General features: G+C 40.8%; 1 protein-coding gene across 1 annotated transcript; it reads right to left on the bottom strand.

The window, feature by feature from the left end:
- Nucleotides 1-267: 267 nt before the first annotated feature.
- Nucleotides 268-23,231, bottom strand: USP16 (ubiquitin specific peptidase 16). The gene is made up of 18 exons (XM_082220743.1): nucleotides 23,049-23,231; nucleotides 19,104-19,206; nucleotides 16,766-16,947; nucleotides 16,469-16,572; nucleotides 12,890-12,993; nucleotides 12,466-12,653; nucleotides 11,957-12,052; nucleotides 11,241-11,371; nucleotides 8,720-8,807; nucleotides 8,195-8,273; nucleotides 7,486-7,577; nucleotides 6,883-6,936; nucleotides 5,664-5,843; nucleotides 3,194-3,869; nucleotides 2,510-2,604; nucleotides 2,170-2,256; nucleotides 665-821; nucleotides 268-565 (listed from the first exon to the last, which is right to left on the bottom strand). Exons 2-18 carry the CDS (start codon nucleotides 19,162-19,164, stop codon nucleotides 441-443), a joined length of 2,499 nt encoding a protein of 832 aa, XP_082076869.1. The 5' UTR covers nucleotides 19,165-19,206; nucleotides 23,049-23,231; the 3' UTR covers nucleotides 268-440.
- Nucleotides 23,232-23,272: the final 41 nt, after the last annotated feature.

Raw genomic sequence — 23,272 nt, 5'->3', positions numbered from 1 at the left:
TAAGGCACAGGTAGGCAAAAAACATGTTCCTACACCTAGTACAGGGACATTAAGAGCACCTTTTAACTTCCACTGCTCCCGATTCCTCCAACACTTCTGTGTTGCTGTTGGGAAGTAAATGGGTGCATGTGTATTAATAGCCTTAGTTACATGTGGCCCTCGGCAAAATGTTGTGCCTACTTTTAAGAGAACAAGAGCCCTACTTCTGCATCCATTTAGCACTAGAATGTTTGTGAAAGAGGTAAAAATGTCACATTTAAAGTCATGTTAGATAAAACATTTATTTTTTATTTAAAAGCATGTAAGTTCTGTTCAGATGTGGGTAAGACAAAACCAGTGTAGATTGAGGATCAAGTTAATTGAACATGATAGCTTTTTTTTTTTTTTTTGGGGTGCAACTTTCCTTGGTTTCAAATCAGCTGTAAAAGAAAATGGCTCATTTACAGTAGTCTTTCATAGAATAGAAGATATGCTTGTGAATTCAGCACTTTGGCTAGAGGCACTGCTTGCACATGTGTATCACTAATATGAAACCATTGTCCTTTGGATGATTCAGTCTCTGAAGCTGAACAGAAAAAAAGAGGTGTGTCATTAAATTCCAGTAATTTAGCAAGAAAGTAATTTTACATTGGTCATCTAGGGTAAAAACACTGGTGCTACTTACTTTGTCCAATCTTGCCATGGAGGACAAGATCAGAAAGTTGGTTGTTAGTAGCTCTCGTCTTCACATAGGCAGTATAGTGACCAGATCTCATGGTGCCACTATGCTCAACAATACCATACAAAGAGTACAATACTCTTGAACTGCCCTCTACAACATTCTGTGAAAACAATATATCCAAAATACTTCAAGAAGGTTGATTTTATAATGCATCAGCAAAAATCGTAACGTTTGGTCATTCTTCCACACTAGTATACAATTATCTTTTCATTATAACTAAGCTCAGCTAATTAAACAATTAAACAGGAAACACTATAAGGGACAGCATTTATCTATTAATAAAAGGAGCATTTCAAACAAAAACATAGAAAAAGGTGAATAATAAAACAATTTGGCTAAGAATGAGACTAAAAATTAAAGGATAAAACAGCCCAAAATACACAAATCATATCTAAATAGATCCCACCCCACGAAAATTACAATCAAAAGCCTAGGTGAATAACCCATATTTTTGCCTGGCACCTAAAAAAGGAGTGATGATGCTAAGCATACCTCCTTGGGCAAAGCGGGCACCACTGCAAAGGCATGTGTTATCACCCACAGAGAAAAGAGCCTCAAGTGAGAGCATAGGGCTTAGGTTGGTTCACGTGGGGAGAGGCAGTCTGATGTAGTGCAGCCCTGAGCCCCTTTAGACTTCATAGGTCAAAACCAGCAATTTGAATTAGGCCCAGAAACTAATTGGTAGCCAGTATGGTTAGGCCATGACATGTTTTGTGCTCAGACCCATCTTTCCCCAGTGAGCAACCTGGCTATCAAAAACAAAGTAGTGTGGGTGAGCCCTAAGAATGTTCAGCAGCATGTATTTGAACAGGGCAAAGTGTTTATTTTAGGTGCTGATAGAAGCCTAGTGGTCCAGGACTGAGGGAATACCAGGGGATCATCTTACCCCAAAAGCAGTGTCTATGGGCTATCTAGTATATGGGGGAACTAGAATAACTTGTTTTCATAGAGCTCACAATTAAATGAGTCAGATCTAGAATGAAAGATACAGCATGATGGCCAGGAGAGAAATATGGTTATTACAAACCAGTCACCCTCATCACATTAGGCTTACTTTAAGGTCACACTGGGGCACTCAAGGGAAGGCAGAAGCCAGAAATTATGAGGGGTGGGTTTCAGAGAAAAGGTTGGGTCTTTGATGTACTGAGTTTGAGACAATGATGGCTATTTCCACTGGGATGCTTCAAGAAACAAATGGATATTTGGGACTGGAAGGAGGGATAAAGTTCTGCTGTAGAAAGGTAGGATCAGATATATGCAAAGCACAGGCTGCTATCAGGTTTTGAATGCTCACACACACATAGTAAGCATCTCTTTACTGGATACACACAAGATTTTATGCACACAAGTTAAACTTGTGTGAGCTGACTTTTTAAAGCTGTTCTTCTGCATGAGAAATAGGCTAGTGAAAAATGGTGGAAATTTAAATAGACTTTCTCTTTGCTTACCTTGCACTTAACTGAGCAGAAAGGAGCCAAGTCCATTACTTCAGGAAATTTTATGTGCTTGTTCACTTTTTGGAGATTATATCCAGTCTAGAAGGAGAGCAGAGACAGTGTCGAATAAAATGCATACAAATGACACAATCTAGTGATTTAAGAACAAAGCTTCTGATCTTCAAGACAAGAATTCTTATAAATTTAAATTATTTCTTTTATATCTCAAATATAATTGTAATATGGCAATAAGAATTTTCCCAGTTTCTCTCTCGAGTATTTTCCTGTTAGCAACGCTGCTTACAATGATGAAGCCAAGGACTTAAAACTTATTTTACAGAAACATTTATACCTGTTGAAATCTTTTTAAATGAAGTGTTAGAATTGGAGGAGCGAGAGAAATAAGCATTTGTTTTTTGGCATTAGTGTATACATGTTTCTTGACATCTGCAGAACAAAAGGGGAAAAAAAGATTTATTAGATTTTAAAGAACGCTGTCATGGAATTGTTCTAACGCAATATAACGGATCACATAATTTGAGACTTCAGGCATGCTAAAACTTTTACTGCTTTGACTGAAAACAGCTCAATTTATTCTGAGCTCACGCTTCATAGAGTTTTTCACAATGACCTTTATAAATATGTAATATTCAAAATACAAACAAATTAATGTATACCAGCCTTTACCAACTTTGTACCTTGAAGATGTTTTTGACTACAACTCCTATCAGTCCAACTGGAAGCTTGGGAACTGTGGTCCAAAACATCTGGGAAAAAACTGTTTTTGAATAAACAAATATCAAAGCTGCTACTCCCATTCAGTTTTGTCACTATGTGATTAGTTTTCAAAAATACAACTTCAGCCAAATTGTATACTCACTCTAAACAACTATCTCCAATTCTCTAGGATTACTTAGGACACTACTATATGCAGTTGTCTATGCCTTTATAACAGCTATACACACACTTCCTACTTCCCTCCCTGTGAAGTCATATATGCTAGGCTGACATGGTAAGAAAATATTTAAGAGCATACTTTTTCCAGAGGTCTTTGGTCCACAAACTTGCCTCTGTGTGCATACATCACACAGCAGTTTATTGTTCTCACAAAGTTTCTCATTATGAGTGAACTGATATAAGCAATGAAGCACTGAACCTTCTTCTGTGTTCATAGCTTCTCTGTTTGCAAGGGTACAAAATGCTGTTTCTGGATCCTCATTTACTACTTCATACATTTTTGTCTCAGAATCGTGAAGATCATTCAAGCTTTCTGAATCGTCACTAGGCTCTTCATCCAAAGCTAATTTGTTAAAGCCGTTGATAATATCCTCATCTTCATCAAGACTATCGTGTTTGGCAAGCGGATTGTCACGTTTATTAATACACTGTACAGCAGAAACCAAGCCTTCTGTGGTAACAGCCATTGTGGCTTCATTGTTTGCCTCTTGGTCAGAACTTCCTGTATTTTCATTCTGTACTTCAGCATTCTGTACTTCAGATGTTCCCTCTTGCTCATTCATACTCTCTTTCTGATCCAGGCACTGCTCTTCACATGGGTTACATGACTCCTCGTCTTGTTTTAGGCTAGTACCCTCAGAATAATTTCCTACAGTTTCACTGCTGCAATCATGATCACCTTCCGTTTTTTCAGTGGCACAGATATCTGTTAGTGGGATTACCTTTTCTTGCATTTTTTGTTGGCGGCGTTGGTTCTGTCAAAGGAAATACAAGAAATTAAGGGTACCAAAAGGACAGTTATCCTAATTTGTGCTGCACAGAGATATATAAAATGATACGGCATTTAAGTTTGGTATAAACTGAACTTCCAAGTTACAGTGGTGCCTCGCAAGACGAAATTAATTCGTTCCGCAAGTTTTTTCTTCTTGCGAGTTTTTCGTCTTGCGAAGCACGGTTTCCCATAGGAATGCATTGAAAATCAATCAATGCGTTCCTATGGAGACCGTCCGGGGACAGAGGGGAAGAGCCGCGCGCCTTCCCCTCTGTCCCCGGACCTGTTTTAAAGCAAGGGAAGGGGCAGCGGGGAGAATCGCTTCTCCCCGTTGCCGCCCCTTGGTTCAAAAGGGGTCCGGGGACAGAGGGGAAGGCGCGCGGGCCTTCCCCTCTGTCCCCGGAGATTGTGGGGCTGGCAACGGGGAGAAGCGATCTTCTCCCCGCCGCCCCTTGCTTCAAAAGAGGTCCAGGGACAGCGGGGAAGACCTGCTGCGCTCCCCCGCTATCCCCGGAGCTTGCGGGGCAAGCTTCGTTTTGCGAAGCAAGCCCATAGGGAAATGCGTCTTGCGAAGCGGCTAAGAAAACAAAAACTCCTTCGTCTAGCGAGTTTTTCGTCTTCCGAGGCGTTCGTCTTGCGGGGCACCACTGTAATTTACATATAGATGCTCTTACGAGCTGTAAACAGTAAGGCTATCTTCAAACTTAAGGACAAACCATGATCTGGTGTAGATGAAATAGTTCGGTAGTTCAGCCAAAGGAACTTAAAACAACAGGTAAAAATAAGGGATTTACAACAATTTGTGGGAAGGAAGCACCTAAGGCAGGGATGGGAACCTGTGGCTCTACTAATGCTTGGCTACACCGCCCCCTCCCATCATCCCTCATCACTGGCCATTCTGGCCAATGCTAATGGAAGCTGAACAAGGGTGGTCCTCACTGCTGTTTTAAGAGCAGATATTCCACCATTTTACAAATGAGCAATCTCCTTGACAATTTGCCATGTTGGCTAGAATAATGCCAGTGCTCTCTCAACACTTGGTTAGCAGATACAGAATGTGGATGGGGATGCCTATCGGAAAGTAATGCAGTACAAATATATGCATTTAGTCACATAAAACCATGCTCAACTTTAAAAACTGGACTGGGGTGAAAATGTTGCTACACAGTCCAGATGAGCAATGAAACAGCCAGTGCAATCTGGCAAGATAGAGCACTGGCCTTAATGCCTGGGAAACAGGGATGCATACCTTCTATTCTATTCAGAATAAGAGCAGTAAGAGGCCTGTGTTCACTATCAGTTATATGGCTACATTGCAGCGTAATATGTTTGTTAGGTGATCCGCGACTGTCATGTGATTCTGCAGTGATGAAGTCTTTAAAAGTTAAACAGACACGCAAACAGCAGGAGATGGGAGAAAAACAAAGGCTGTGTAAAACAGGAGTAAGCAGCTAGCTGCACAAGAGTAGGAGATGGCTATTTCCACTGGGATGCTTCAAGAAACAAATGGATATTTGGGATTGGAAGGAGGGATAAAGTTCTGCTGTAGAAAGGTAGGATCAGATATATGCAAAGCACAGGCTGCTATCAGGTTTTGAATGCTCACATACACATAGTAAGCATCTCTTTACTGGATACACACAAGATTTTATGCACACAAGTAACTCCCCTACCAACACCCTATAATGCTCAGAGCAGTACTAGTAGCAACTCTTCAACCATCCGTATATAAGAGGTAAGTGTACAGAACTGCTTTCTGCTTTGCTACTATACTAACCTTTGATTGCTTTTTGGCCATTTTCTTTGCCTTTTTCAGGAGATGCTTACTTGTACCAGGAGTCTCCTCTCTCTCCTTGAAATAACAATCATTCCCTGTGTTGTCTTCATCATCTTCAATCTCTTTTTCCTGCATCTTTCTAACATTACTATTATTATTATTGGGTTTTTTCTTGCCACCCTTAAAAAGAAAGCGATAAACAGTTCAGAGACATGGTGGGACGTCAACCCCAATATTTGGGTTGAGACTGGCACATCAAATGAACAAAGGAAAACAGGATGGGGGGGGGGGAAAGGGAATATTCAGCTGGATATTTCTACTGTTCATAACAAATTTAAGAACAATGGGTAGGGCTTTCCTTTACATACTATCTCACTGATGAAGGCAGGAGAAACCAGCATGCCAAGCACTGCTGCCGATGTTGCTGGACTACATTTCTGACCACCTGCTGGGCTTATGGGAGTTGGACAATTTCTTGAGGCGTAAAGGATCCTCGTCCCTGCTGTTTTAGCAGGGAGGAATGGTTTACTCCATTAGCTTTTTAGGAACCCCATATAAGTGATGGGCTTGAGAGCAAGCACCCATAAAATGTAATAAATGGTAGTACACATATAAATTTGTACAGCTGCATGCCTGATTTTGGAAATTCTCTTACTGCACACTTCACTGTCCCACCCTCCCTAAAAAAACTGAAGACTTTCTCGAAGCATGTCCCTTGAAGTACACAGCACCTATGCTGATGGGTGGGGGGAATCAGCAACCCCTCTCCTCATATATGCAGAACTTTCATTCAGTGGATGCCTCTGCTACTGACAGAAGATGGAAATCAATTTCATATTATTCTCTCTTCTGCAATCCTATGCTATCTTCCATGCTGTTCTGGAGGGTCTCCTGCTTTTTGGAAATGATTTTCAGGGGATTCTTGGGGCTGGAGGAGGAATTGGCAAAAATTGCTTCCCTTCCTCTTCTTTTAACAAAGATGTCTACTAGATCAAAAGCTCTTCTGTGAGCACAAGGATACCAACTGTAGAATGACTTCTGTTTGAACAATTGAAGTTCTCCTCCCACTCCTCTCGCTGAACCCCCCACCATCTGCTCTGGAGGGCTGGGGGAGTTGTGGGAAGCATGTGGGGGAAACAGAGGGAAGGGAAGTTTTGATGCACAAACGAAGTCATTCCATGAGCACAACAGCCTAAAAACAAAAGCAATATGATCTTACCTCATTTAAGACAGGGAGCGACAAATCAAGGAATGACTCGTGCACTAACGAAATCTGAAATACACATTTTATCATAGTATTAGAAAAATTGCCTGAGTTTAAGAAAAACCATTATATCTTCAGTTATGTGAAAATAAGTTTATTGAAAAATAATCCCCAGCTTCGAGGGGTGGGGGATCCCAGTGCTGTGAGTGAGAGAGAGTGCTCAAAGCTAAGATTAGGTGCCAAAGAAGGATAAGAAGTCCCATTCTTGAAAATAGCAAAGCGAGATACAAAAGCAGACTGGGCTGCTATTATTGCTCTATTCTTTCACCTGAATGTAAATACCAACATTTTTTTGGAATTACAAGTAAAAGCCAATAGGTGACTGGAAATCTTATACAGCAGCTCCTCCAGCTTATACGATTTCCAATTCTGCAAGAACACTCGTAGAACTATAGGATATACTCATGCACACTTCATTCCCCCATCAAAGGTAGTGTCTGGGATGTAGGTCATTATAGAAATCTCAAGTCAGCAACAGCAAAGAGAGCCCTTGTGTCATTCTGCTTGCCACCAAATTTATAAGCTATTTAGGTTATATCAAAAAGGAAAGCCACTTACAGTTTGGCACTCCTCACACATGATTGTGCTTGTTAATTCTCCACCAAAAATACGGTCCACAAAGCTCAGTGTCACCTTTCCCTTTTCATACTCTGAAATATTAAAAGAAAGCATTAAAACTTTATCTTAATTTGAGGATGTTATTGTATTAAGAGCTACACTGAGTTGAACAAGATGATAGCCCCACTCCCAACCAATGAGCATCATGAAGACATTATAGCTCCTTAGGAAAGGAGAAGTGACATGGAGTTGAATAATAGTTCCCAATGGTACGGTGAACATTCTATATATTAATTATTGTTTTTCTCCAGTGAATAGATGGGTTGGAATCGAAAAAGATCCAAAGCATATGCTCATGTCCACTGGAATTATTAAACACATGAAACAGCCCCACTTCCCCATATCACAACCCACTTTTGAAAGTGCTTTCGACTGCCAAGCAATTTTGATGCAACTTTCAGTTATTTATTTATCAACAAGGATCTGGTGTGAGTGGAAAGCACCTCTGCATGCACATAAGGCAGGAAGAAAATTAATTTCCCCAATAATTTCCCCTGGCACTTATCACATCCTTTTCTGGAGAATCCTCAGCAGCCTTTTTTGTGGTTGTGATAGGGCAGAATATGCATATGTTTCATATGTAACTCTTTGGATACCAAAAGTAATAAAGAAACAATGCCCAAGGTGAGGAACTGATAGAAGTTATTACCTTTAATTTTCTTTTTTAGTTCTTCATTTTCTTTATCAGTAGAATTATTGAGTGCCTTAAAAATTCCAGCAGAAATACGCTAGAAATATATATAATTGTAAATTGTAACAAAGCTAAACATTTTTGTTGTTGTTTATTCTACTAAACATCAAGTTTAATCACCACCTTAACAGTAGAAACAGATAGCTACTCTACATATTCTGGTATTATAAAGCAGGGGTTTCCAAGCGTTTGGGGCCTATGGGCACATCTGCCAATACTGAAAGGTGTCATGAAATAAATACTCTCCATTATAATTAATATACACATATTTTTTCACATTTCTGATTCTGTGACAGCCCAATTTCATGCATATTTACTCAGAATTAAGCACAGACACCTTTCCCAGTAAGCAGCAGTGGATGGCTCGGTGGGGCTGAACCACTCACTTGACCTTTGCTCTGCCCCACCATTCTCCTCAATGCTCTTTGTGCGCTAAGAGGAAAGGGAGTTCCAGGCTGCAGACATTCTGTACTAGATACTTACTTGGATTTCTTCTGTCCGCATCCCATCTAATAAATAGCGAAGCAGTTCCTGGCTGTCTTGCTGTTGATAACCTTTAAATCGTATAGCTCTGTTAAATATAACAACATAAAGGATGAAGATTTAAATTCAAAATATTACAGTAAGGACATAGAAACATATAAAAAGTGGGGAAATAACTTGGTAGGGAAAAACAATGGCTCACATCATTTAACAGATCTCCTTTTGTTTTTTACATTATTCTAGGAAGTTATAAAAAAGAAACTTGTTTTGTTTTATTGTTCCTTACATAATTTTGGCACTCATCATTAAGATCAAACATGTCATTTTCTTAAATAAATGTACAGCATAATCCTTTGCATGTCTAATTAGAAATCGATACCACTGGCCTTGGTAATGGTTTACCATGAATGTCGTGATCTTGGTTGCTTTGCTCCTCCTAATCATGGGTGGGGCTGCATAGCGTCTTTGTTTCTGTGTTAAACACAGACACTGCAAGGGGGATGATTTACTGCTTTGTCCCCCGTAACCCTCTCACTTCTCTTCTCATCTGTCTGAACATGGGATTTAAAACCCCATCCCTTTTGACAACACTACCTTTTCCCATACATTTGTACATTTTTACTTTTGATCAACATTTAACAAGTGGTTTCTAAATCACTCAGGGTACCTTATGCAACAGAGTCAATAAGAAACAAACTTATTAACAAAAACATTAAGATACCAGGTAGCTCAAAGCACAGTGAATTGATGACATTCAAATTCTGAAACCAGTACATGATTACATGATTGTATTAGTAATTGAAACCTTCTCACCTTTAACATGAAAATTTTGACCTCATGAGCAACTCATGTCACTTTTAGTGTTAAAGACCAAATAATCCCTTTTTATACTTGTACTCTGCAAGATTCTAGGTGTTTTAAGGTCTGTTTCCCAATCCCCTAACATGCAGCACAGTGAATGTGGCAGAATTGAGAACCCCTTCATGCAGGGTTCTATTCCTGGCGCGCCTCTGCAGAGCACATATCTTTTTTTTTTTTCCCGGACCCCACATGTTGGCAATACAATACAAGCCAACTGGACACACCTATGCTGGTCACTGCCAGAATACAGAAAGGAGCTTAAAGGGTTTTTTTTCAACTGTAGCTTGACATTTCCAATTGTCCAAAAAGAACAAACACTGCAAGGGGGTTAGTTTGCTGTTTGTTGTTGTTTTTTCCCCCCATAACCCTAAGACACTCCGTCCACCTAGAGTTGTTTCTCACCCAGTCACCTTTCTCCGCGTCCTCTTAGTGGCCTAGACGGACTCGCGTTGCTAGGAACCGCACCTTACAAGGACCACACTTCGCTTCGTCAGTGGCTCTGAGCCCCAACGGCTCATCCACTCAAAACATTCACTGGAGTGTCCCCATACACAAATAAATACACATACATACAAACCCCCATACACATACAAACCCCATGCACCTCCCCAATCCCCTTTACCCATAAACTTCCCAAAGCCGGTGGCACTTTACTGCTCTTCTACCGGCAAACCAGTGGCACACTACTGCTCTCTACTGGTTGAACCCAGCGGCACCCTACTGCTCCTACTGGGCGGGGCTGATCAAACCCCTGACTCCCACAAAACAAGCTGTGGAGCCTACCTTACCCTTCCCTTGGGCACCCTTTTCCCCGTGCAGCTGCTGTCTCTTTCTTCCGTCTCTGCTGCGTCTCCACTCAGGTACGGCGTGGGAGCTCCCCCTAGAAATGGCAGGGTGCACGCTTGGAGCCACCAACGCCGACCCAGCTGTTCGCTTAGCAGTGACGTCTCTGTCCTTTGTCCTGTCCTCGGAGAACGCGGATTCCCGGCCAACGCACCAAGAAATGTAGCCTTATTGGAGTTCACCGATTGGGTCTGCGTTGCTCCGTGACAGGAGGAAGGAAGTCAAAATGACACCGAGTTGGTTCAAAGAAAGAATTTATTCTGCTCTCCGGATAGCAGAAGGCACTTGCGTGGTGAGTCCACAGCAAGTCCAAAGAAATGACAAGTTTCATGCAGTATATATACCCTCCAGGCACCCTCTCACTCCTCCCCTAGGAGCCCAACCACGTTGGCGTACGTACATTTTAGCTAAGGAGAAATGGGGATTTTGGTGCAGTTTAGAAACTGCCTGCACAGTCAGTTTTGGGGTTTGGGAAACCCATTCCTTCAGGGGAACAAGTCATGATCCCTGGCTTGGGGTTATGTCCAAACCTGGGGTTGTGATTTGTTTTATTCCCAGCAATCCATAATCTGTAGGCCTTTTCTTGGTCATTGTGGCATAAACTAATCATGACTGAAACTGAGACATGTGGACATGAAGCCTGTTTTCAGCTTCAAGTATTTATAAGACAATGCTAACATCTCATGATGTACAGGAAGAAATAAAACTTAAAATGCCTTAACCTAATCAAATTGCTCTATACACCAACCAATATATGCAATTCACTGTTTTATATAAGCTTTTCAATATTAACATTACAACTCAGGCAGATACTCACTTTTTACAGATCTGAGAGAAGAGTTCTTTGGGGGTCACAGTTCCTTTTTTAGTCTCTTGCATTTCTGTCAGAAACTGACACATGGCTAGTGTAAGAGGTCTTGGCTGATCAAGTGTAACTATCATGGGTTCCTGAACACCACACAAAGAGAACATTTGTATTACATACATTTTAAAAAGTAATTTGCCATTCATTCATTTGAAGCGATATAGAAAAACATCTGGATTGCCCTCAGCAAGATGTGTGTGTATTTTTGTAGCCTGTATCCAGCACAGCACTAGCAAAAGAATTGCCACACAATGGGAATTTCTGCCCCTCTCCTTCACACAGCTAGTCATGAGGGTTAGGGAACCATGAGGAAAGAAAATGCCTGGGACATGGGTCAAGGGGTTGAAAAGCAGCTATCATGGGTTTGTTTTCTGAAACTAATTAAGGCTAAACACATCTGTTCAGGTTTGGACATGATGCTCAACTGTGGTTAGCTAGAAACTGAAATGAAAGCTTCTGATATCTTCAGCATTATAACACAGGAGCAGGATGAAGTAGTAAATGAGCCTGGGGCTCATTCATATAGCACTAAGCCATTGCATCTGAAGCAGGCCACTGCGTCAACTGACCTGGCCATCCCCAAAATTCAGACACAGGCTTTTTGGTAAAGCTTGCTTAAATCCACCTCTTAAAATTTTTAATAAACCATAAAACAATAGCTAACATACCGTTATTGAGAATTCTGGTGGTTCAAGTGTAACTGCCAAGTCCGACATTTTAACCTCCTTTAGCAGCTCTCTCAGAACTGGTGTTTGTGATAAGTTCTGCAGGGAAATTTTTTTAGAGTCAATGATTAACACGTCTGGGAACTCACAGTCATACCTAGAAACTTATTTCCTTATGTTCAAAATCCTTTTGAGACCACAATTTATTCAAATAAAGGCAGCGAACAAGATTGTCAGCAAGAAAAATGACATTTTCCCACAAAAATTTTCCCCTTGTCCAATTCACGCTATTGGCATTCAGGACAAAGCCTACCCTAAGAAGTTTTGTTCCCCAGCAATCAGACAAATGCATTCAGGATAATACATTTCATCATACTGGCTATACAGGGATTTAAAAGATAAGAGCTTGCAACTTGATATTTGTCAAGAAACAGAACTGGTAAGCAATGAAGCTCCTGTTGGGGGTTGGGTGAGATGAGAAATCTAGGAATTGCTAGGAATCTCCATCATACCTGCAGAACTGCATTAAAGAAACAGGTATTCCCCAGGTTACTGAGGCCCTTCACTGTCACTTCTGCATTGCCATTTAAATGAAGTTTGTTGTCCTTCATCAATATCTCTTTTTTCTCCCTCTCTTCCTCATTTCGGTGGTCCTTTATTTTTTTGTTTTCCAATGGCTTGTTTTCTTCTTCTTTTGATGCTGAAATAAAAACAATTCATTTTGTGTTTCAAAATGCAATAAACCGAGAGATGTTAGAATGCAGCAATTACTAATACTACTCAGAGAAAAGCTAGACCTCCTAGGGTCTATTCATTGCTACAGATAACAAAGGTAAATTGACATTTCTAGTACATTCTAGTCTGGAAGGTGACAGTGAACAAAGAACCCATCAATTTCTAAATCAGTAGGCACATCCCAATGATGTCAGAACTTACCTGTATTCTGCATGTTCACATGTGCTTGTTTTCTAACATAGTCCACAAGCTGGCCCAATTGACCATTACTATTGTATGGCACATCATTGTCACACAAATAGCACCTGCGTCCACAAAAAGGAGAAAAGAAGATAAATAAAAAAAACACCCAGAAGCCCAGTGCAGCTGGCTTCAAAATAAAGTGCATATCATGATGTAGATACATTTCAAACTAAATTTGTATTCACATATGATATGAAAGTGGTTATCCGATCCATATATATATATATATATATATATATGCTTTCGTAGATTTTCACGGGTACAGGAATGCAGGTTTTGGTGTCTTCGGGTGTCTTCCCGTGTAAGAGTCGGGGTGTCTGTGCGACGTTTCGACGAGGTCTCACTCGTCATCTTCAGGCTGGTGCTATCGGCTTCTTGTTACTGGAACAGAGCAGAGTCTGGTGTTTGAGTTCCTATAAATACTGTTGAGGGGTGTGGTGTATAGCCTCCAACGTTCTGGGCAAAGAGGAAGTTCCTAGATTAGTGTGCCTTTTCTTCTTTTGTTCCTTAATTACTTGAGGGATATCTTGGGTGATTTCATGAGTGGTATTCAGAATATCACTGGGTGGGTCATTAAGTGTAGATTAGTTGCTAAAGCTTTCGTGTCTTGACCTCTTGAGCTTGTGAAGAGTTTTTCTGAGAAGATGGCTGTGCTGCATTAAGTTGTGCTCTGGCTTGGCTTCGTGTATAGGGGCGAGCTATGGTTTTGTGCCTTGTGCCAGCCAGATCTGTGTAGGGATTGCAGGGGGGTGCAGCATCCGGAGGTGCCACTATAGTTTGGCTACTGGATGGAGTCTGTAATATGTCTGTGGAGAGGGTCTGGGTTTGGGTCTGGTGTGGTTGATTGGTGACGGCGTTCTGTGTGCCTCTGGTTCTGGTGTCGGTTTTTGTGGGGAGGGCTAATTTCCAGATGTCTGGCAGGCGGGACGTGTCGTCACGCTTGTTCATGTTGTGAGGGTGTTTCTCTATCTCGATGGCTTCCATGATTATTCTCTTGTGGTGATGTTCCATGTTAAAGAGCAATTTGGAATCTGCAAAATTAATTTCATGTCCTGTTTCTTTCATGTGTTGGAAAAGAGAGGAAGTTTTTTCTTCTTTTTTGACGGCATTCTTGTGTTCTGCGATACGTGCATTTATTCGTCTGTTTGTTTGTCCAATGTACGTGGCTGGGCAGACTTTGCAGGGTATTTCATAGACCCCTTGGTTTTCCAGCTGGATTTTGTCTTTTGGGTTTCTGAGGATATTGGCTATTTTTTGGTTGGTGCAGAAGGCTGTTTTGATATTGTGTTTATGGAGGATTTTGCTGATTTTGTCTGTAGTGCCCTTGATATAAGGAAGGAGGGCCATGCCATTGTTTTCTTCTGTGTCTTGGTTTTTGGGGGGTGTTTCTTTTTGGATTAGCTTCGTAACCCTGTTTTTCTGGTATCCATTGGCGATTAACACATTTGAGAGATTCTGTAACTCAGTTGTCAAGTGGTCTTTGTCAGCCAGGCGTTTGGTTCTGGAGATGAGAGTCTTGGCTACGGAGTTTATTTGTGCAGGGTGGTGGTGTGATTGTGCATGTAAGTAGCGGTTGGTGTGTGTTTTTTTCCGGTAGATAGTGTGTCCTAGGGAGCCATCAGGTTTTTTGTAGATTAGGACGTCAAGAAAGGGGAGTTGGTTGTTGTCTTCTATTTCCATAGTGAATTGTATTTTGGGGTGTAGGCTGTTGAGATGTGTGAGGAAGCTATCTAGTTTTTCTTTCCCGTGTGGCCAAATTACAAAGGTGTCGTCAACATATCTGAGCCAAAGTTTGGGTTTGTGTTCTGACTTGTCTAAAGCATTGGTTTCAAAGTGTTCCATGTACAAATTTGCGATGACCGGTGAGAGGGGTGCTCCTTCTATCTGTTTGTATCTTTGTCCATTGTGGATGAAGTACGTGTTGGTTAGGCAGTGGTTGGTCAGGTCCAGGATGTATTTGGGGGGGTTGTATTTGTTTTGAATGGCTGTCAAGGCTTCATTAATGGGCACTTGAGTGAAGAGAGATACAACATCGAAGCTCACAAGTAGGTCATCGGGATGTAGGTATTGTTTCTTTATTGTTTCTATGAACTGGAAGGAGTTAGTAACGTGTGAAGCGATGGATTCTGCATAGGGCTGAAGTTGCTTAGCGAGAAATTTAGCGAGATTTTGTAGAGGTGAGCCTATGGAGCTGACTATTGGTCTGAGTGGTGTTCCTTCTTTGTGTATCTTGGGGAGACCGTAGAGTTTGGGGCATCTGGATGATTTTTCTCTGGGGATGATTCTTAGCTGGATTTCTTCACTGATAGGAGAGGCTTTTATTTTGGATTTGGTGGTTTTTTCCAGATAGGTGGTGGGATCTGTTTTTATAGGTTGGTAGGTAGGGTCTTGGAGTAGATTTGATAGTTTTGCTTGGTAGTCCGATGTGTTCATCACAACAGTGGCGTTGCCTTTGTCTGCTGGGAGAATGATTATGTTGTTGTCTTTCCTCAGGTTGGTGAGTGCTTTCTGTTCTTCTTTGTGTAAATTGCTTCTGGGTGGTTTGCTGGAGCAGAGGATGTTGGTGACTTCAAGTCTGATTTTATTGGCTTCATCTGGGTCGATTTTGGTCAGGCTAGCTTCGACTCCGCATATGATTATATATATATATTATATTATATATTATATAATATAATATATAATATATTATATATTATATATATTATATATATATATATATATATATATATATATATATATATATATATATATATAAAATCAGCTAGAATTTTGCATTTCTTTACTATAAAATGTCCAGCTATTAAGTTCTCAGAAGCTGTTGTCTATGACAAACAATTTTGCACAGTAGACAAATACAGCAATTTTTAAGACTAAACTTGATATATTGTATAAATCAAGGAATTAAATCTGTATTAGCAGCAAATTCTAGTAAGTTCACTTATAAGTCTCACAGAGCCGCAGAGTTCTTGTTTCCTAATAAATCAATACAAGATTAACACAATCTTAGTACTTTATTATTGCCTCTAGTTATCATGTATTATTTAATCCTTAATTTCTGATGTATAAGATTTTGTGTATGTTTCAGAGATATTTATAAACAATTTACAACACAAGTGCTATGGCAAGATGGGAAAGGGGTGCAGAATCACTATAGCGGTGAAGCCTCTCAAGAAAATAGAAAGCATTTATGATAAACCACTGAAGATATGAAAGAATGTTTGGGATGAATTAAAAGGTGCTTAATTAGTATGACAACACAAGAATTTAGGTAGTGTTTCCCTTTTTTGTTATATGTTGCACTCCATGTATGCTGGCACATATTCAGAATAAGGGCTGCATAATGGTTTCTATAGGAAGATGGTGTAAGATGAACCCCTCATACAGGAGGAAGAGAGAAAACTAAGTATGCAGCCAAAGCATGACAGAAATGGTAAATAAAATAAGTCAGGTACACTGCACAAAAGGTTACATAATAATTCCAATAACTTTTGGGGGGGAAACCATGTAGCCTTCTAACTGGAATATTGACAAACTCACCACACACTCCAGTTGTCCAAACTGAGAACCAAACAATGAGGATCTGATCTTGGTGTTTCATAATGCTTTATGGCATGTTTTTCTTGAGAATTTCTGCCACAGCCCTGGAATAGCAACAGTTGCAAATACAATAAAGGTTGCAAGTCAACAGTTATTGAATTAAACTTTTTAAAGTGAAACCTTCAAATAGTTGCAATAAGGAATAGTTCCACTATAAGGAGTACTGTTAAGTGCTAATGAAACAAAGCAATTATACATTTCCCACCCTTGGTATGCATATTATAGGGAAAGAAATACCGTGTGGCCACATTTCAGGCATAACCATATTGAAGGTCCGTCTTCTGCTTTCTCTTCAGATTTCTCACGGGTCTCACTGTCTGATGTTCGGCAATCCTGGCAGGAGCTCCAGTCCACATTCTGCAACACCTTTTTCAGGCCACCTTGTTCCAATCCTTTGCGAAGGTGCTTGCATACAGGTTCTATTGGGAAGTTTCAACAAGGCAAGGCAAATTTAAAAGGGACATTATTTAGAACGAATGTGTAGAGGAGAAGACAAAACAAGAAAGAGAAGAAGTGATGTGGGAAAATACTGAGCAGAAGCTGACGCCTGTGGAATACAAACAAGGAGATTATTGGAGTAAATCTACTATAAATCCACGAAAGATGCAGAAGACGAAAGTGGAGGCCCTGGGAGTCTATGAAATTAAGGAATTTAAAATAAAGAAATATAATCGGGGCCTCCACATAGACTCTGACTTTGATTACCTTCAAGATTCATGCCTTGTGGAAACTCTTCAGCAGCTGTTTGCAAATATGGGAAGAGACTTTGGATTGATGGTGAAAGAACTCTTTCGAGATGTGACGACTGGCATAAAGGATTACCAACAAGACCGGCGGAGAGGGACTGAAAGAGACTGGAGGGCCTCGGACGTGAGGAACCCGGGCTAATAACTGTTATTTTGGACATGCTTTGGGAAGGGACGCAAACCGGGGATGGGAGGGAGGGAAAAATTAAGTTCTAACAACACTCATGATTATGGGATTTGGTTAAAAAGATCATTATTCAAGACAAAATGGGAAATCGATGGAAGGGAATTGAGGTCCAACTTAGAAAAAATTAATTTTGTTTGCTTTTATAAAAGGACTAATATTAAGACAGGGAAATGCCAATTTGCTGACATAAATTTGGAAATGGGGATGCAAGAGAGGGGGTAGGGGGAAGTCAATGACCAGGGTTAGGAAATAACATTTTCGGGAAAGTATATATGTTTGTTGTTGTTTTCTTTTTTTTTCTTTGTTTATGTGTTTACTTGTTTTTTGTGTTTTTGTTTTTGTCTATATAAAATGTGAAAACCCAATAAAAAAATTTTTTTTAAAAAAAAAATAGAACGAATGTGGTGTAGGGGTAGAGACACTCAAATCTCTGCTGTACAGTGCAACTCCCCTGGTGGTTTTGGGCAAATTACTGTCCTGCAACCCAACCTACCTCACAGAGTTGTTTTGAGAACAAAAATGATACAATTCTACATCTGCCACAGTAGCTTCCTTGGTGCACTGTGAGACACTGGGGTGATAAATGAACAAAAACCTAAGGCATACAGTGGTACCTCTGGTTATGTACTTAATTCGTTCCGGAGGTACGTTCTTAACCTTAAACTGTTCTTAACCTGAAGCACCAATTTAGCGAATGGGGCTTCCCGCTGCTGCTGCTGCGCGATTTCTGTTCTCACCCTGAAGTAAAGTTCTTAAGCCGAGGTACTATTTCTGAGTTAGCGGAGTCTGTAACCTGAAGCGTATGTAACCCGAGGTACCACTGTATAGCCAAAGAACTGTGAGAAGAAGTAATAGTTGCTGGTGCTGCTCTACTAAAGCTTCCAGCAGAGCTTGTGAATTTTTGTACAAAATGAAAGCTCTATAGCTCTCTGAGCAAGACCTGTTTTATTTGTTCTTAAAACATTTTTTCTTTAAAAGAATCCTGCGTCTTCCTTTAACTGCATGAACTTATATAACCCAGTATCGCTGCCTTTTTTCTGACATGGTCTTAATGCTGTGTCCTTTCCCAAGCCCCATTCCAATGTCCTATTTTTGTCATACATCCATCAAAAGAGATTTAATAACTGAATAAATGGATATTATTTATTTAAGAATCGGAAATAATGGGATCACAAGCACAACAAACCTGTCTTTACACAGGGAGGTTCAGGCAGGAGAAGAAAAGTAATTATGCCATTTCATACTGAGGGTAAAGCTACACTGCTGTTTAATCTTCTCATCATGACTATGATCATAGAGCATCAGGGTTCCAAGCTAAGTGTCAGATGTTTTGTTCCAATTCAGATAAAACTAGGCAATGAAGTCAACAGGAGTTGGGCACACGTAAATGTTAACCCATAAATTTCACTGAGAAGGGCAAACCTTTCCCTGGAGTCAAACCTTTGGCAAGTCCAAGGCCTACTGTAAATTAAATCATGAGATTGCCCCTTAAATATGAATTTAAATACTGTTGTTCTCTACATTATTTGATTTGCACTAGGACAAACACCTTTGAGATATTACATTTCTGCCAAGGAAATAAGAGTATAAACTCTTTCTTCCTCGGAGCTATGAAACCGATTGACAGTATTACAAAGCATACCTGCTACATCCGGTGAGTCATCTGGTGGCATGTTTTTCCCCTTTGTTCGTCTTTTTCCCATGCTGCTGCTCCAAGGTTTTATTTCACATCAAACATTTATGGCCTAAAAGAGAAAGAAATATTCTCAATTTTGAAGGAGACCTAAAAAACTAAAAGCAACTACACAAGAAGACATTCAAGACCCAATTCCTCAAGGTGATGGTGAACTCTGAACATAATGATGTGCCATGGAGCAAGTGGGGTAGAGTTTGTGTCACCAGCCATATTTTCCTTTCTTGTATATTAGTCCTTGGAAATTGAGGTTGAAAGTGGCAACACTGCAACCAAGCAAGCCCAAAATCCAGCTGAAAGGTTTGCACAAAGTACTGTATACAAATTTGTTTAACAGCAGAATACATTTTAGGAATATATTGGGCATATTCAGATAACCAAATGTCAGCTTGAGAAGCTGAGATATGCATGAGCTTCAGGCACTTGCATGTAGCCACACTGCTCCCCCCACTTCAGGAAACTTCACTTAATCATAGTTTCTCATTACACTTGAACCGAGAAACTATTATTATTTTTGCTTGATTGCATGCCATTTTTTGACATTGGATTCTATATCCTGACTTGTTTAGAAGCTGCTAACCAGTTTCAAATCTGGACATAACTGGAAGCTATGGTTAACTGTAGGTTACTTGTCCTGTGAAGAAACAAAGCTGTTACCAGAAGGTTATTTGTATCTTGGCTTATCAAGCCAAGATTTGATCCCTTAAATGTGCCACTGTGTACAGGAAGGCTGCAACTCAATGAGAGTGTTCATGCAGTCTATAATATAGCATTGGACTTTTGACTGCAGAGATACTGAGTTCAAATCCATGCTTAATCCTAAAGCTCTCTGGGTAGTCACAGGCAAGTCATTTTTTCTTTGTCACAATAGTGTTGTTGAGAGGATAAAATGTGAGAGCCCCCTGTGTATTGCCCTGAGCTTCTTTGGGGAAAAGTAGGATATAAATGTAATAAATAAAATTACTGACATGCATACAAGTGCAGCAGATAATATTTCAGGGGCTAAATATGAAGTGTCATGTTCTAGCACAGCAGGTTAAGCTAGTCTGATGGGATATCACATATTAAACTACAAAATGCTACAATATAAGGGTGTGGATTTAGATCAGAGCTTTCCAAACTTTTCAAGCTGGTGACACACTTTTGGGACATGCATCATGTCTTGTCACAGAAATTCAGTTTTACTAGCAAACCGGAGCTTAAACTAACCCTTTGCAGCACCAGGAGGAGTGCAGGGAATGTTCATGTGACACACCTACACACTGCAGCCAACACATTAACGTGTCGTGACACACTGTTTGGAAAGCTCTGATTTAGATACTTTAAAATGTACTCTCTGTTGTATTGGGAACACTCAGAAGCAGGTAACATTCTGCAGCAGAAAATATTAGGGAACATGTTTATTTGCCAGCACAAACTTCAGTAGTACAGGTTTTGGTGGTCTTGATTTGTTGTTACCTATACCACATATTCTACATGCTTGTACATATTTTGCTCCTATTGTTGCTGCTTCCCTGGGCAAATGACAGGTTAGCTTGATTATATAGAACTTACATTCTATTTTGGAAATTATCCAGAGAAACATGTGACTTAGCTTCATGTGTACAATATGGAATAGCCAGGACACAGAGCAAACTTTTGACTATTTAAAAAAATAATCTGAACAACAAAGATCCACTGGCCATGCCTATAGCAGCTTTCAGATCCTAATCTTATTTTTTTATTAACACAACAGTAATCAGAAAGGTAAATGTATTTTTGTGTATGTTAACTATGAATGAACACCAGTTTAGGGCTTTTCATATTCCAATCCCCATAGACTGCCTGCACAGCAGGGATACATGCTGACAAATAGACTTTCTGCAAATACAGTATAATCAAATTGTACTGATGTAGGGATTACTCAAGAATGACTACTGTGACAATTTTAGACATGTTTTCAAAATAGTCTACCTATTCCGGCTTCTCCTCCTTACAAAAACAAATTCAGTGTTGGTCGAGTCCCTGGAGTACTTTGCTCAACTTTCTGCACTATTACTCACCGCAATCTCTGGGGTGGAAACAGCACCCCTGGAAAAGGGAAGAGCAGTCTCTTTTACACTGATGTAAGTCCATATTACAAGTCCATATTTCTGCTTCTTTCTCGCTTTTAACTCAATTAGTTTCCCAGAATTCTGGAGTTGGAAGGGATCCCAAGGGTAATCTAGTTCAACCCCCTGCAATGCAGGAATCTTTTAACCCAACAGGGGGCTTGAACCCATGACCCTGAGATTAAGAGTCTCGCGTTCTGACAGGAGTCAAACACAATTCAGTACATAAAGTTTTAAATTTAAGGCCCTTTCTTATGACATAAGACAAGCAAATGCTCACACAAGCATGGCTATTGAGCAGTTTGGGACACATCCTCATTCCCTTGCATCCACTGAATTATTAGCAACTGGGATGCTGTGAAGGGAGGAAAACACCTGTTTCATCTCAAGTGTGTTACTGCTGGCATTTGATGGCATACAAAATGTTAGAAGCAGTGCCCTTCAGCTCTCTATATTGGACAAACAGGCCAAACCCTACGCCAAAGGATAAATGAACATAAAACTGACATTAGGAATCACAAGACAGAGAAACCAGTAGGAGAACACTTCAATCTCCCAGGACATTCAATACAAGATCTCAAAGCACCTGTCTTATTACAAAAGAATTTCAGAAACAGACTTGAAAGAGAAGTTGCTGAATTAGAACTTATTACCAAACTGAAAACTATGGAGAGACGTGGTCTGAATAGAGATATTAGATTCTTGTCTCATTACACACGCTAAAGCTATTTTTGGTCATCTGCATACTATCCCTTGCTTTTTCCTGTAGGACTAAATGCAGTCGTCAACATGTTTACCATACCCATTGAGCCAATCACCCATCCCCTACTACCCTTCTGAGAAATACCCCACCCCACCCTCCCACTATATACAGTGGATGCATGGGTTGCGATTTGGCTCTTCTGCGACCACCTAAACCCGGAAGTAATCCGTTCCGGTACTTTCGGGTTTCGGTGATCCACAACCTGAAAAAACGCAACCTGAAGCGGCTGTAACCCGAGGTATGACTGTATAAGAGTCTGGTGACTTCTGCTTCAGTGTATCTGAAGAAGTGTGCATGTACACGAAAGCTTATACCAGAACAAACTTAGCTGGTCTATAAGGTGTTACTGGACAATTTAAAAAGACAATTTGAAATATAAAAAACCACAAATAAAACCAAGTGTTGGGAATACTGTACTGTAAATAGCTAACCTGCCCTGCATGCAGACCTTAAAACAGGTGAAAACATTTCCCTACGACTTCTTTTGACCAAACTGCGGGAGGCAGTGGAAGACAGGAGTGCCTGGCGTGCTCTGGTCCATGGGGTCACGAAGAGTCGGACACGACTAAACGACTAAACAACAACAACGACTTCTTATCCCCGTGACTTGCTTGGCCAGTGCCATTTGCTTAGCGGACGTTAATGGCAGGGAGCACGCTCAAATTATTGCGGGGCCAAATCCTGTCTTTCCCAAAGCCTGCCTTTCCATCTTAAGGAAACAGCCCCCTGCGAAACTTCTGCATGTCCTGCTGCCTTTAACAGGCGCAGGACCAAAGACCAGCAAGAGAATTGGCCACTTTGCTTAACCGGATACGGAGTGCTGCACTTCTTGGACCCAGCTCGTGTTCCTGCGCAGTCACACAAAACCTGATCCTCCCTTCCCTTCATACCCAGGAGCAGAGCCCTTCAGAAACTGGCAGCCTCAGGTTAGAAGGGCAAAATATTCTGCCTCTCCAAGAAAGCCAAGCCAAGGCAGACCTGGCACTGCCGCCGCCGCCTCCTTTGCGACTACATGGGCTTAAGAGGGACGGTACTACTCACCCGCAAGCCTTTAAGCGAGAAGTCTGGTGAAGGAGATACAAATAAAACCCCGCCTGCCTGGAGAGACCAACAGTCCCCACCGCTCCGTGGCAGCCTCTGCGGCGCGTCACCGTCTGAGAGTCGAGGGAGAAGCACGCAGCTCGCGACTGGCCCAGCTCTCCTCTCCCTTCAGAAAACGAGCTTCGCTGCAATTTCTACCAGAACGCGCCGCAACTTGCCGGGTG

Source organism: Podarcis vaucheri, assembly GCF_965113315.1.
Source record: "Podarcis vaucheri genome assembly, chromosome: 4".
Classification (NCBI taxonomy): domain Eukaryota; kingdom Metazoa; phylum Chordata; class Lepidosauria; order Squamata; family Lacertidae; genus Podarcis; species Podarcis vaucheri.
This window is presented reverse-complemented; position numbering and strand designations above follow the sequence as displayed.

Coding starts and splice junctions, on each gene's coding strand:
- USP16 (XM_082220743.1), bottom strand. CDS start 19,164: ATGGGAAAAAGACGAACAAAGGGGAAAAACATGCCACCAGATGACTCA. Junction 12,994..16,468: donor TTGGACAACTGGAGTGTGTG/GTGAGTTTGTCA, acceptor TTGTGGACGCAG/GTGCTATTTGTGTGACAATG. Junction 8,274..8,719: donor TGCGGACAGAAGAAATCCAA/GTAAGTATCTAG, acceptor ATATATTTCTAG/CGTATTTCTGCTGGAATTTT.